At 37.5% G+C, this 14,503-nt stretch overlaps 1 protein-coding gene across 1 annotated transcript in view; it reads right to left on the bottom strand.

Moving 5' to 3' along the window:
• Nucleotides 1-1,995: 1,995 nt before the first annotated feature.
• The window catches only part of NSF (N-ethylmaleimide sensitive factor, vesicle fusing ATPase), a 188,112-nt gene continuing 175,604 nt past the window's right edge, over nt 1,996-14,503 (bottom strand). The window contains exons 18-20 of the mRNA XM_044675961.1: nt 13,688-13,801; nt 4,056-4,111; nt 1,996-3,688 (exon numbers count right to left, since the gene is read on the bottom strand). Of these exons, the coding sequence (XP_044531896.1) occupies nt 3,667-3,688; nt 4,056-4,111; nt 13,688-13,801 (192 nt within the window). The 3' untranslated portion in view covers nt 1,996-3,666. The remainder of the gene's footprint in view (nt 3,689-4,055; nt 4,112-13,687; nt 13,802-14,503) is intronic.

Consider the following 14,503-nt stretch of genomic DNA (forward strand, 5'->3'; position numbering starts at 1 on the left):
TGACATTTTAAATACAACTATTTTTTTTTTTTGGTGGTGTTTAAATTAACTGGGAGAGAAATCATGGCAGCAATTGTTGTTACTTCTCTCCTGCCTCCCGCCCCATTCTCCTTCCCAAGGAGCACTTTGCAAGGAGGATTGAGCATGGCAATCTTGGTCATCTTATGCTCCTGAAACAATGCAGAACTGGGACTGTGTATCCTCTTTCAAGTTTTGTGCTATTGATGTTCATGTCGTAGGGACTCTCATTGACCACAGAAGAGGTGTCTTGAATTTTAATGCTATCCTTGACATAGAGCTCGTGCTCTCTCTCTCTTTCTCTCTCTTTCTCTCTCTCCCCCCCCCCTTTACCACCCCCTCTCTTCTCCTGACTTCCAGAACATGATCCCAACAATCTCTGAGAGAACACAAGAAGCCCAATCAAGTTATTAAGTTTTAGCACTGGAATTTAAGATCCATGTATAACCTTCTTATGACTGGGACAAAGCTTTCATTGCCTCACTGTTCTGAAGAGGCTTGCAACCAAGCTAGCAGGAAAGGAAAAGGAGAGAATGCATCTACCTTTGTACTTGGATTGGAATTGTCCTTTACTTGGGACTATGGTTTTTGAATGAAACATGTTCACCAGCAGTTGAGTCCAGACACTGAAAGCTGGGTTTAGTGATCTATGATTGAAATTCAAAGGGGAGTTTACAATACCTGTATTTTTTTTTAAAGAAATGAAGGGATTCCCTGAAGCAAAGCAGAAATGCATTGTTTTAGAGATAATTATGCTATATCCAAGGCTAAAACCAGCCACAAAAGGCTTGTGAAAGCTGATTGTTAAAATTTTTGGTTTGAGCATTTTTACCTTGGAAATCAGCATAATGCTTCAAATCAGGTTTGATTTATTGTTTTGATGATTGTCTAGACTTAATAAAGCAATGAAGAAAATACTAATAAAGTCGATTAAATAGCAAAGTGTGTCATGTACCCCCTCCTCTTTCTTTTCCTCCTCCCCCACGAGCTGGTTATTAAACATTTACCAGCACACCACCTATATCTCTTTGTATGGTAACAAACATATCAACCAAATATAATACTGTCTGAACTAAAAGTGAAGACAGGATTTAAAGGTTTTGGAAGTGGTATGAACAGGGTAAGAAAAAGCATTCTCTGCTTTTGAAATTTTGAAAGAAATCACTTGCTGATTATTCATCTAGGGAGGGAGATGGATGCAACTAGGCCACTGCTATTCTATCACTAAGCTGTGTGTTGGCTAACTTCAGATTTTTAGTTGCCTGGTTCTTGCTTTTAAGTCATTCTTGGGATACTTTATCAAGCATATATTCAGACAATTCTACTCAGATTCCCAAGTGAGTGGATTCATTTCAGAGTTCTCAGATGTTCTTAGAGACTCCTCAGGGAGCTTCAGAGAGACAATCCCCAAAAAAGTGTTCAGGCTGTCCCAAGAGAACTCTAGATTAGGATCCCAGAGTTCTGGGATTTTCTGGCTCTTAATTTGGTGACTGGGGGTCTCAGACTTACTCTGAAGGTGTTTAGGCAGAGAGATTCCATACCACAGCAAAATGCAAAACAAAGTAATAAAACAAAAACAAAAAAAATCTCAGAGGGACACCAAAACTTACCATGAAAAGAGCTGTGAAAAATCACAATGGGAATGCTTGATTTGTGTGCTATCATAGAAGAATAGAGTTCTAATTAAGAATAGTTTCTCTTTCTAACTTCATTACTGACTTATTGCATGGCTTCTGTACCTCAGTTTCCCAATGGGAAAAATAAAATAAAGCACTTGCAATTTTACTTGTAGTGCACCTTTTTTATATGTAACTTGTGACTGGTAGAAAAAAAAAGGTAACCACCCTTTCTAAATAGTCTTACCGTCTTCCCCTGTCCTCAAAACTGGAGTAGCTTCTGTTGTCTGCATCTTAGTTCTCTTCACGATAAAGCCAATAGACTATGAACTACTTGAGCAAAGTCATGAGGCTAACAAACTTTTCCAAGTCTATGTGCTATTTATTGCATCCATTCATTGGCATTAAATATAACATAGTTCTCAATATATTCTTGGACAAAAAGCACAATAAAAACATTTACCTCATTTAACCAGAGACATTAAGTTAATATAATATGTGTTGATTTCCTGGGAAGAGGAGGTTGCAAGATCTTACACAGAGAGGGGTCACTCTGGTTACTGGCCACTGGAAATCACAGAGGTTCACAGTATACATCACTTAAAATGAACAGAGGATGAAAACCCAGAAGAAAGCTGATGACGTGCACAAGTCTATGCTAAAAGTATACCCAGCAAGGCCTGGAGAATGGTTCACTCTCCCACCAGGAGGACAAATGACAGAGACCCATGTCACGCTGGGATCGCAAGCTCCGGCAGCAGGCTGGCCAGGCTAGCATTAAGCTCTGTCATTAGGTCTTGGATGTTTGTCTTCCCGCTGAAGGTGGGGGTAGGGGAGAAAGCGGCATGCTCGACAAGCCTCATTATCAAATGAACTGACCTAATTAAACACATTCTAACTCAGTTATTGGAAAAGCTACCAAAAGAAATGAATGCTGATTGCCTTGTCCCTTTTGGAAGAACAGGTGGATAGTAACTGAAATTTGATGTACTTGCTAGAATGAAGTCAAAAGATTAAGGGGGAAAATTCTTTTGGGAAATTTTGATTAATAACAGTGTCTTCCTTAGCTACTGCATAGCATAGATCGGCACCTTGGTTCCATAGGAAGAAAGGCCAGACTGTAACTTTTAAGTTTTCTCACCAAGGAAAGGAAAACTTAGGGACACTGATAAACTTCTGAGTGAACTACGGAATTGGCTCATTTAAAGCTGGACACTAATTAGCACAAAGAAGTTCCTGATTTTTAAGGGCCTCTTTCTGTTTAGGGTACTACACTTTTCCATAAACAACTTTCACTGGTTTTTAACAACTATGTAGAATAGTGATAAGCAGAATATCTCCAAACAAATCAAACAAATAATATGAAGAGGAAGTTCTGTGTCTTCAACATGTTGCTGTCTTTGTAGTTATATTTTGCTCTTCCATCAGGAAAAATTTTCTGACTGCAGATTGCAAACTTCATTTCAAATGTCCAAAGAAAGAAGCAGATGAGAAATTCAGTTTCGTATGTGTTCAGGCAAGGGTAAAGATGGGAAGGGGTTCTGGAAATCCATAATCTAATTTTTGTCTTTGACATCTACATACACCAATAATACATAGAGAATCACATCCCCTGTAGGGTACCACTCCTGCCCCACTTTCCTATTGTGATTTTGGTCTCACTAAGCAAGCTATTTGCTCACAATGCTCATTCCATTTTCTGGTGGCACGTGGGGCAGGACACAAGAAATGTGTAATGTTAGCAAGTAGAGCACATTCCTTCCCCACCTAAAAACTGAGTGAGAATGTCATCTTAGTCTGCACAGAAATAGAAGCACAACACTCAAGCAAACAATCAGCTGCCACAAGAAACACCAGAGTATCTACGACGAGCAAAAGGAATGAGGAAATATTGCACTAAACATGCAGACTGAGGGCGTGTGGAAGGTCGAGTCGCATTTCCGCTAGTCCGGGGCCCTTGAATAAGATGCGTGGTGGTCCCCTTCGCCGTGGTCACTTCCCTTGGTCACTGAGTTTGGTGGACGGTTCACATTCAATCATAGTCAAGGGGGTTCCTGAAAGGAGCATCAGAGAAAGAATCACCAGGGAGACAGGGCTTTCTCCTCCTATGGCTACACTGGCTACGGAACCCACATTTCCTAACACGGTAAAGCATATTCTCTAATATGTACCATCAGTTTTTACTGACAAGAAGTTTGGAGATGGAGGTTAAGGAAAATGGATTATCAGTACAACACCCATGCTTGGGGTTTGATCGCATCTACAATGGTAGTGATTAATCTGGAAAGGAAAAAAAAAGCAAAGACCTCCACGTATGGCTGAGAATTCAAACATGTGGACTCTATAGCAACTCTGAGCAACATGGATGCAGCAGGATAAAAGAGAGTCAGCTGGGTGGACAGCTCTAAACACATCTCTTACCCTCCTTCTTCTCGTAAGAGTGCCAGGAATTTTCTTACACGGTATTCTGGATCCATCTGAATAGAACAGGAGAGAGAAAGGATCCAGGTCAGCAGCATCCTCTAGTTCTACGAGACGCCGTCACCCACACTCGGGGAACCTTCCACTAGAGCTCAGGCTGACCCACAGAAGCGCTTTATAAAAGATACAGAAGCCGCCGAAGGGAGCGCCTGCATTCAATCAGAGGCTCTGACGCTGGGCCGCTGTTTTACTGGTCTGGTTGCCCTTTTACACAAAGCCTATCAGGCGTTCCTAAGCTACTACCAGTATATGAAAAACATCACATGTTCATGAGACAGCTGTAAGTCCCTTGGACAGATGGCCATTTACAAAGAGCTCAAATTAAATATATTTCACAGCCAGGTGGCACAGGGGAGATAGCTCTGGGCCTGGACTAGCCTCAGCCACTTACGTGCTGTATGATCCTGGGTAAGTCACTTAATCTCTGTTTGCCTCCCTTTCTTCATCTGTATACTGAGGATAACAGCACCCACTTCCTAGGGTTGTTGTGAGGACCAAATGAGATAACCATCTTAAAATGCTTAGCTCCCAGTACCTGGCATGCAGGAGGTACCATAAAAATGCTTAATCCCTTCTCCCTTCTCTTTCCCCTCGTTGTTCATTCCTTTTCAGTTGGGCCTGATTCCATGACCGCATTTTGGGTTTTCTTGGCAAAGATCCTGGAGTGGTTTGCCATTTCCTTCTCCAGTTCATTTGACAGATGAGGAAACTGAGGCAAACAGAGTTAAGTGACTTGCTCAGGATCACCCAGTGAGTAGCCCAGTAAGACCAGATCTTAAAGACGAATGTCCCCGACTCCACACCTAGCTGCTCCATCTCTGTTCCCTTTTCTAATGATTAAGAGCAGACTGGAGGAACCTGTGGTGAGAAAATCCCCTCAACCAAAACACAGAGTCAGAAAAAAAAGAAAAGCTAAATCTGAAACGAGTTTAAAATGATAATAATTTAGTCACCAGTCCTGAACTTGATCAAACTACTAAATAAAAGACTTATTAATAACTCTGTCATGACCAACACTTTTTCCTTTCAGAGTCTCAGATTCCCCACCTCAAAGAGGGTGTTGTGAAGCTGCAACTAGGAAGGGGGCTGCTTTGAATGCTGCAAGAAGAGAAGAAGAAAGACCTCTGATGACCAATTCTGTTATTCACCTCATCACTGGCTTTTCTTTTTTAAGCAGTATGAAGTAAAAATAAAATTTCCTACCACTTTTCACTTCTACTGGTCCAGCAGAAATGGGAAATAATTTAGAAAACAATAATGTCAAAAACCATTTAAACTACTCAAAGATGAGTTTGGAGTGTAAGAAACACACCTAACTTTTAAAAAATGTTCCCGGACAAGAGTCTGATTCCCAAGAGGGAACTCCCTGCCCTCCAGGAATAGCTTTCAGATATTCGATGCAGCTGTGGGTACACATGTAACTGGATTTCTTTTTAAGTTTGCTGACTTCTATCTCAGGAAACAAGAAAAAGGGTTTCAAATGCATCACAGTTAAGAGATTATACTACAAATGACCTGAGAAAAGTGTGAATCTTTAACAGTAGAGATATTTTTCTTCTTTGGGAATAAAACTACATGTGAATCGATTGTCAAGTTTTTAAAAAATGAAATTGGCTGCAACTCTGTTGTAGTCAGTACTTGCAGGTCTTTGCCCATTAAATATATTTAATATGTGTGAGCAATGACTTACTGACTTGCCTGTAGCTATGGAATTAAAAGTCAAGAGAAAGAGAGGAAAAAAGTAATCTAGATAAATGACTTTATTCCCTCAGGTGACATCTAGTCAGAGCAGATCCTCAGTACTGTGCAAGTTTTAACAGAATTGTGTATAGTGAACAGAGAGGTAACATGACTTATATTCTGCTAAACTACATGCCTCTTCACTTAGGCTCAGCCTCTCTTTAAGCAGATCTAAAGAGAATTCATTCAGCTGCACGAAATCCATTTGACATGAAGGGGTTCAAACTTAGAGGTCTAAGAAATGTCAGTCGGCTGAAGATTAGGCCCAAGTGCAACACTCTTCCTTTTACCCCACATACAGAAGAGGCATTAACTTGATCCCTGACTTGGAGGCATCAAAGGAAGAAGGTGGGGGTTGGGGAGAAGAGAGCAACATATTTTTCTCTATGCAATGATTTTTTTTGAAAGTAATGAGACTAAGAAATGAAGAATGCAGCTGAGCACTCTGACAGATTTATCTTCTTCCAAGAAAAGCGCCAATACACCTGTATCTATACTTTTACCAAAAAAGAATCTTGAGCAATGTGATTAGCCTGTAATTTTAATTTACTGCTTAGACTACAAGTAAATCAATTTATTCAAAAACAGCCTCATTGGTAGATTAATTCATCCTGCAAAGTTTAGGTTGCTAAGAACTATACATTTAAAGCAGTTTTACAGTTGGTGTTTTTTTTCCCCTAGCTATTTGTTTAGGAATTCAGCGACCAATTTTAGATTTTTCTTTTCATTAAATGCATTCAATAGATTTTTTAAAACCTATTTTTGCTATGAAATATATTGAATGGAAAAGGCAATTTGAGATGCCATCCTGAAGATACAGCTGGGAAAATAGAAAGGACAGGTAACACATTGGAATGGAAATGTTGGCTGAACTCCCATTTAATATCTTCCAGAGTGAAAAAAAAATTGGCAAAGGCCAAAATTACTAGGAAATTTCTTTCCCTGTAAACTTTGTGCCAGGACAGGGTTTGAGATAGTAAAGATCGAGGTGAAAGAGCTCCAATTTCATTGTGGAGAGTTTTCATTGAATTTCACCTTTTCTGAGTAGGTAAAGGCCAGTCCAGAATATCTTCCACTTTAGCATGGTGTAGAAAGTTGAATCTAGAAAAGGAGTACTGATGACTTTATGAAACTATTAAACCCTGGAACCATTTCATGGACCAATACCATCCTGGGAACCAGAACCCTGCAGCTCTGCTATTACCTTTGTGATCATGAAGAAATAAGCCACTTTACTTCTCTGGGCCTGTTTTCTCATTTGTAAAATGAAGGGGATGTACAGGATTCTTTCTTTCCTTTTTTTTTCCTTAACTCAAAGATATTTTATTTTCCCCAGTTACATGTAATGATAATTTCCAACATATGTTTTCCAAAATTATAAGATCCAAACAATCTCCTTTTCCTCCCCCTACTTGGATTTGGTAAGCAATTTGATCTGGGTTATACATGTATCATCATGCAAAACACACTTTCATATTGGTCATTGTTATAAGAGTACCTCCAGATTATTTCTGAAGTAATTTCCAATTTTTAAATGTTAGGATAATCTATGATTTGCTCAATTTTTCTTTCTACTTTGATTTTCTTCTCTAACATCTCCTCTCCCCATGCCAAGTAATTCTAGGCACTAGAGATGCCTTGAATGTCCAGGGTAGGATATTATCTAGACCCTGCAGGGTGGTAAACACATGCATTAAAAATCATTGATCAAGAGAAATAAACTTAATTCACATCATTCATTTTAAGAAATTAGGAAAGTGAGATCCAGAGAGAAAAAACAAATCTCCCTTCCTTCATTTCTTCCTTTATTCCTTCCTTCAAGCTCTTACCTTCTGGCTTAGAACTGATACTGAGTATTGGTTCCAAGGTGGAAAAGTGGTAAGATCTAGGCAATGGGGGTTAAGTGACTTGCTCAGGGTCACACAGGTAAGAAGTATCTGGGGCTAGATTTGAACCCAGGGTCTCTTGATTCTGGACTTGGCTCTCTTTCCGCTAAATCTTAATATACTGCTCTTAATATACAAATTTTTCCACAACACATAATACTTTTATAAAAATAGATCATGTGCTAGAGCAAAGAGAAATTATATATAATTTTTTAAAAAAAGAAAACAATAAAACCAGAAAACTCCAGTACCTAACAAACTGGTCTACCATTATAAGAATCTAGAGTTCTGAGTATTTTCTTAGGGCAAACTATTATTAACCATATTATTAACCAATCAACAAGTGTCCACTATTAGTTGCTATTGGTAATTTTGCACAAATGGATTTTCTTCTTTCTTTGATCTCTCTAAGTATATGCTTAGCAAGAGTATTGCTAAAACAAAAGGTATACAGTTTAGGGATTGATTAGGTACAGTTCTAGAATATTTTCTAGAATAGCCATATATTGTTTTCCTTTTATTAAACTCACTCTAGTATCTAATATAAACATAAGGTAGTCATAGTGTATAATTATTTAAAATATGTCATTGTATCCTCTTTGCCAATATGCTTGCATCAAAGTTCATTAGGGATATTAGCTTCTAGTTTTCTTTCTCTACTTTTTTTCCCTCCATGGTTTAGGTATAAAAACCATATTTATATTGTAGAAAAATGTTTGAAAGGATTTCTTCTTTTCCTATTTTTGAAATAATTTATAGTATTTGAATTACTTGTCCTTTGAATGTCTGATAGAATTCACACATAAATCCATCTGAATAAACCCATTTTTAAAAAACCTTTTGGAGGGGGCAGCTGGGTAGCTCAGTGGATTGAGAGCCAGATCTAGAGATGGGAGGTCCTAGATTCAAATCTGGCCTCAGACACTTCCTGGCTGTGTGACCCTGGGCAAGTCAATTGGCCCACCCTTACCACTCTTCCACCTATGAGCCAATACACAGAAGTTAAGGGTTAAAAAACAAAAAAACAAAAAAAACCTTTTGAAGTTCACTAAAAGCATGTTCATTTTCTTTTTCTGCTATTGCGTTATAGCAATAATCTAGTTCCGATGTCGGTCTGAGCAGTTCATATTTTTGTAAATATTTATCCATTTTATCTAAGTTATTCATTTTGTTGGCATATAATTTTATTAACTTTCCCTTTAAGTAGTTAGATGATAGGCCATATATATTGATGTTACTGGTTCATTATCTATAATGTATCCCTGCATATCTCCTTAATCATACTTCTTTTTTTTTTTTTAAATTTTAAACCCTTAACTTCTGTGTATTGACTTATAGGTGGAAAATTGGCAAGGGTAGGCAATGGGGGTCAAGTGACTTGCCCAGGGTCACACAGCTGGGAAGTGTCTGAGGCCGGATTTGAACCTAGGACCTCCCGTCTCTAGGCCTTGCTCTCAATCCACTGAGCTACCCAGCTGCCCCCAATCATACTTCTTTTTACTCTCGTGTGACACTATGACTTATTACCCTTGCTTTTCTGGATTTATTTGAAGTATGGCAGATTCTGCTCCAGCCCCTTATTTGAACTGTGTGAATCTTTATGTTTTAAGTGTGTTTCTTAGAATTTTATTATGAGTATCATAGGATATTTATTATAGAATATTATTATGATCAGCTTTCTTATCCATTCTACTATATCCTCATATTTTATGGATGAATTTATCCCATTTATGTTCATGAAGAGTATTAATTTTGCATTTTCTTTATTCCTGCCCTCCTGTTCCTTGCTCCCCTTTACAAAGAAAGTAATGAAAGAGGATTTTGCTTAATACTAGTGATCTACAATTGAAGGCATCTTTCTGTTCTGCTTACCTTTACTTCCCTTTACTTAAGCCCATAATCATATTTTTAATCTCCCTTTCATGCTATATCCTCTAATGTTGAAGTTTGTTTATGACTATCCCCTTCTTCATCTTGCCCTCCCCATCTCTCCCTCTGTTTTCTTTTATTCCCCTATTGAGATGAATTTATTTGTATACCATGTTGTCTGTATATGTAGATGCAAGCATGTATGTGAGTATATTCTTTGGTTCAGTTAGGATGAAAGTGAGGTTCATGGGATGCTTGTTCCCTGGGACCTTTTCCTTCATGTTCTATCTTCATCTTGTACACCATTATCATGTGAGAAAAAAGTTCTCTCCCCCTTTCTCTCCTTTATTTCCCAATATATTCCTCATCTCACCATTTACTTCTCCTAGACCATAAAACAGAATAGAACTACCTCCAGAACAACTGCCTGATTTATTTAAGTTTGTCTATGAACTTTGAAAACATTAAGGTTATTTGAGGTCATTGTTTTTCTTCCATATCAGAATATAAACAATCCACTATCATTTAAAACCCTTCTAAATAATCAGATATGTTTCTTACAAGTTCTGCATTTGTACTTCAAAAATTCTGCTTAGCCTATTTATATTTATTAAGGATGTTTGGAAGTTCTATATTTCATTAGAGATTCATTTTTTAAAACGCTTTAGTAATTTATTAAGTTTTGCTGGGCAGTGTATTCTTGGTTGTAAGCATTTATCTTTTGCCTTTTGGAACATTGTATTACAGACTTTCCTTTCCTTTATTCTGAAAGATGACAAGTCTTGAGTGTTCTTGACTGTGGCTTCTTAGCACTTTAACACTTTCTGATAGCTTCCAGTATGTTTTTCCTTTGATCTGAAATCCTTGGATTTGGTCACAGCCTTGTTCCTTCTCCTTTCTTTTCCTTTTCTTCCCAGTATATTCCCTTATTCATCCATCTGATTTCCTTCTCTGAGAACCATAAAATAACAGAACAATCATCTCCTAGGTCTTCTGCCTGCCTTATTTATTTAAATTTTTAAGACTCTTAAATATGGTAAGGTTCTGAGAAGAAAATTGTTTTTTTCATATATATATATTAGCATGTAAACAATCCACTCTTTTACATTCTAATTCTAAGTCCATTCCAGGATGTTTTCTTTTTTGGTATTTATTTTAGGAGGTAACAGTTTCTTATTATTCTTACTCTGCTCTTCTTCTTCCAGTTTTTACTTATGGGCAATTTTTATTTCTGGTTTCTTTAAATAAAACTACTGTTGACTTTTCTTTTTCATTTGGTTTTGTTTTTTGTCATAATGTAATCCAAAGATTTTAAGGCTACTAATATTTTCTTTTTTATTTCCAATCTTTTAATTTTCCATTTTTAATTTAATATTTTTTGCTGCCAAAGAGTTGTTGCTTTCAGTTTGGCCTATTCTAAGTTTCAGGGACTTCAGTTTGCCATTATGCATTTTAAGTATTAATTTTCCCTGCCAGTTTTTTCTCCTAAAGCTATTTTTTTTCTTCAACACTGCATTTTATATCTCTTATTTAATTTCTTCTAGGAATTCCTTTACTTCTTGTGGCCAGGACACTCTTTTCTCTGAGGCTCTATTTGGACTTGTAGAGTTTTAAAGTTTTTCATCTAGATTTACTTCTTAGACTTCTCTCAGGCCAATGTACTTCCTTCATTGTATTCAGCATTTTGTCCTGTTTACTCATATCTCTAGCCCAATTTCTGAATTGGGGCTTTGTGTCTGGATGGGATTTTGCTCCCTTCTTTACTCTTGCATGGTGGTTGATTCTATATACAGTGGGGAAAAGACTAGTCCCTGTTTTCTGCAGAATTATTGAGTTTTGGCTCAGTCTCCTAGTGATTTAACTTAGGTTTTGTTCTTGGATCCTTTTTTGTCTCATTCTTCTTGTGCAGTTCCAAACCTGCATTTGGCTCTTGCTGTGAGTCTGAAAGGTTCCCACCCAGATACTGTTGATAATGTAGTAGGCCTACTAGGAGACCCCAGATGCCTTGTTTCCAAGGTGCTATTGGGGCCCTTTCTACTTGTGTGGTTTGGATATGGGTTTCCTAGGTTCTAAGTTACCTGGCGGCTGTGTTGTCTGGCACTATTCTCTGCAGTGCTTTAAGTAGCGCTGCTTGGACACTGAATTGCTGTGGAAGTGCATACTGTGCTGCCCAGTGCTAGCCTGGCCCCATCTCCTGCTGCTTCTCTGGCAAGCTGCCTAGGCACTAAGCTCTGGGCACTGAACAACTGGGAGCTGGTCTTCATTCATGCTTTGGCTTCTGGTTATCTTGGATTTTTTTTTTTTACTCCAAGCTTCTGCAGGATTCTGGATTTCCTTTGTGCAGTCCTAGATTGGATAGAGGAGTTTATAGCTATTTCTTTCTAATTTTGTTTAGTATTATTCTTTCTACTGCACTGTCAGATTTGTTTCTAGGGTGTTATAATCTAGGTTTCTCAAGGTCTTAACATGCCACCATCTCCCCACAATTCCAAGGCCTTTTTGTTTAATTTTAAAACTTCATTTTCTGCCTTAGAATAGATACTAAGAATTGGCTTCTAGGCAGAAGAGCAGAAAGGGCTAGGCAACTGGAGTTAAATGACTTGTCCAGAATCACACAGCTAGTAAGTATATAAGGCCAGATTTGAACCTAGGTCCTCCCAATTCCAGACCTGGCTCTCAATCCACTGAGCCACCTAGTTGCCCCCTAAGGCCATACTTTTTTACATCAATATTCTCTTGGTGATACTCTAAGGTTGTGAATCATGGAATATCACAACTTCTGAAGAACCCAAATTGGAAGTCACTAAAGGAAAACAGAAAGACAAATGGGCTATAGCATACTACTGTCACAGAACCGTGCAACAAGAAGCCACATGGAAGAGTTAAAAGAAACTCTAAGAGGGGCAGCTGGGTAGCTCAGTGGAGTGAGAGCCAGGCCTAGAGACAGGAGGTCCTAGGTTCAAACCCGGCCTCAGCCACTTCTCAGCTGTGTGAACCTGGGCAAGTCACTTGACCCCCATTGCCCACCCTTACCACTCTTCTACCTATGAGACAATACACCGAAGTACAAGGGTTTAAAAAAAAAAAAAAGAAACTCTAAGAAAGAGAGATGGCCATATATGGCAGTATAGAAGTCCTGGAGGAAGGCCTTCAGCATGGTAGGTGGAGCCTCCTTTGGAAAATTAATAAAAGATGGATTATGTCTTCTATTTCTAAAGGGAATATTCACACTAGGATATTTACAAATTCTTTGACATACTGATGTATACATTAGCAAGGAATAGTTTTGTTTTTTTTTTAACTAAAATAAATCTGTCAGAAGAAATACTGAATTGGACGTAGATAAACATCTAGACAAGGTAGATTAGGGTCAGAAGGTAGAAAAAGAATTCCAGAAAGAGGGAAAATTGAACACTGACAGTGAAACTAGAAAGGGAACCAAGTCATTTCATGTCAATTTAGGATTGATCCTAGTCAAAATAATTTCTAGTATCTTTGCTATGTATATGTAGAGGCTTGACCATTGATGTGAGTATTTAATACACCAATTTATATGTAGCAGGGGCAAAGATGCTGAATGATTTAAGATATTGAAGATAACCATATATTTGAGACATTCTTTTATACTAAAGTATAAAGATTTAAACTATAATGTGGTGTGGGGTGGGACAGTGGACAATAAGCTAGGAGAGCCTGGATTCCAAGCTCTGCTCTACAACTCATTTGCTTCTGAACTCAGGCAAGTCATTTCCCTTCCCTTGAGTTTGGGCTCCTTATCTATAAAATAAGGGAGTTGGAGAAGATGCTGTCTAAGGTCAGAACAGAAATAAGTGAAGCTCCTTGAGGCTCAAATTTCCTCACTTCTACAATGAAGAGGCTCGTCTAAGATCCCTCTCAGTTCTAAAGTTCCATTCTATTTGAACAAAAAGAAGAAAAAGGTAATCATAAGATTATATTTCACAATTTTGGAAGCAAACAACTATATTACACATGAATTGAGGAGTAACAGAATAATACTGTTAGCTTGCTAAAAGTAAACATTTTATAAAATGAAATAATAAATCTGATGACTCTTACTTGTAGTGACATCTCAATCAGCATTAGTAATTTCTTGATTCCTATCCAGACTTTCTGCCCCTTGACTTGCTGAGCAATAGTGCTACGTTCTTTATCTTTGAAGTTACCCAAAAGCTAGAAAAAAGAGAACAAATAAATACTTAAATAGCACCTACAACACACAACAAAAGCATAGTAAATTCTCAAATTCATTCTTAAGAAATTAAACTTACTTTAGTGATATTTTAATTGCTTTGGTCTTTTCATAGTATATTAAAGTAAACTTTTATCTCACTTTTTACATTAAGTTATCATCCTGAAAAAATATTTCTTTTAAACAGAAGTTGATATAATTTTACCAGAGGCTGTATTTCCATAGAAAAAATTTAAACATAAACATTTATCATGATGAAAAACTCAGTTTTTACTTCAAGAAACATGCTGCATGTTATCATAACATAATAAAAATGGTGTTTCATTTCCCTACAGAACTCCTCCAAAATAAATTAAAGGGAAAATATACTTATTCCTCAAACAAATATTAAAGGCACACAAAGTAAAAAAGGCCAACTGTACAATTGCCATTTTATTGGGATTTCTCACTTTCAGAAGGATTTAAAAATATAATAATAATACTATATAATAAGTCATAATGGTCATTCCATTCAAGTATTTAGCAGAATTCACAAGCTACAATGATCACCCAGAGAAACTTTTAACTAATCAATTAATTGACAAACATTAATCAAATGCCTATTATGTGTCAGGCATTGTGTTAGTAGACTGGGACAAAAGATAAGAAAGTCCCTTCTCTGACATTCAAGCCCTTTGCCACCA

This window comes from Gracilinanus agilis, chromosome 4 (genome assembly GCF_016433145.1).
Source record: "Gracilinanus agilis isolate LMUSP501 chromosome 4, AgileGrace, whole genome shotgun sequence".
NCBI lineage: Eukaryota > Metazoa > Chordata > Mammalia > Didelphimorphia > Didelphidae > Gracilinanus > Gracilinanus agilis.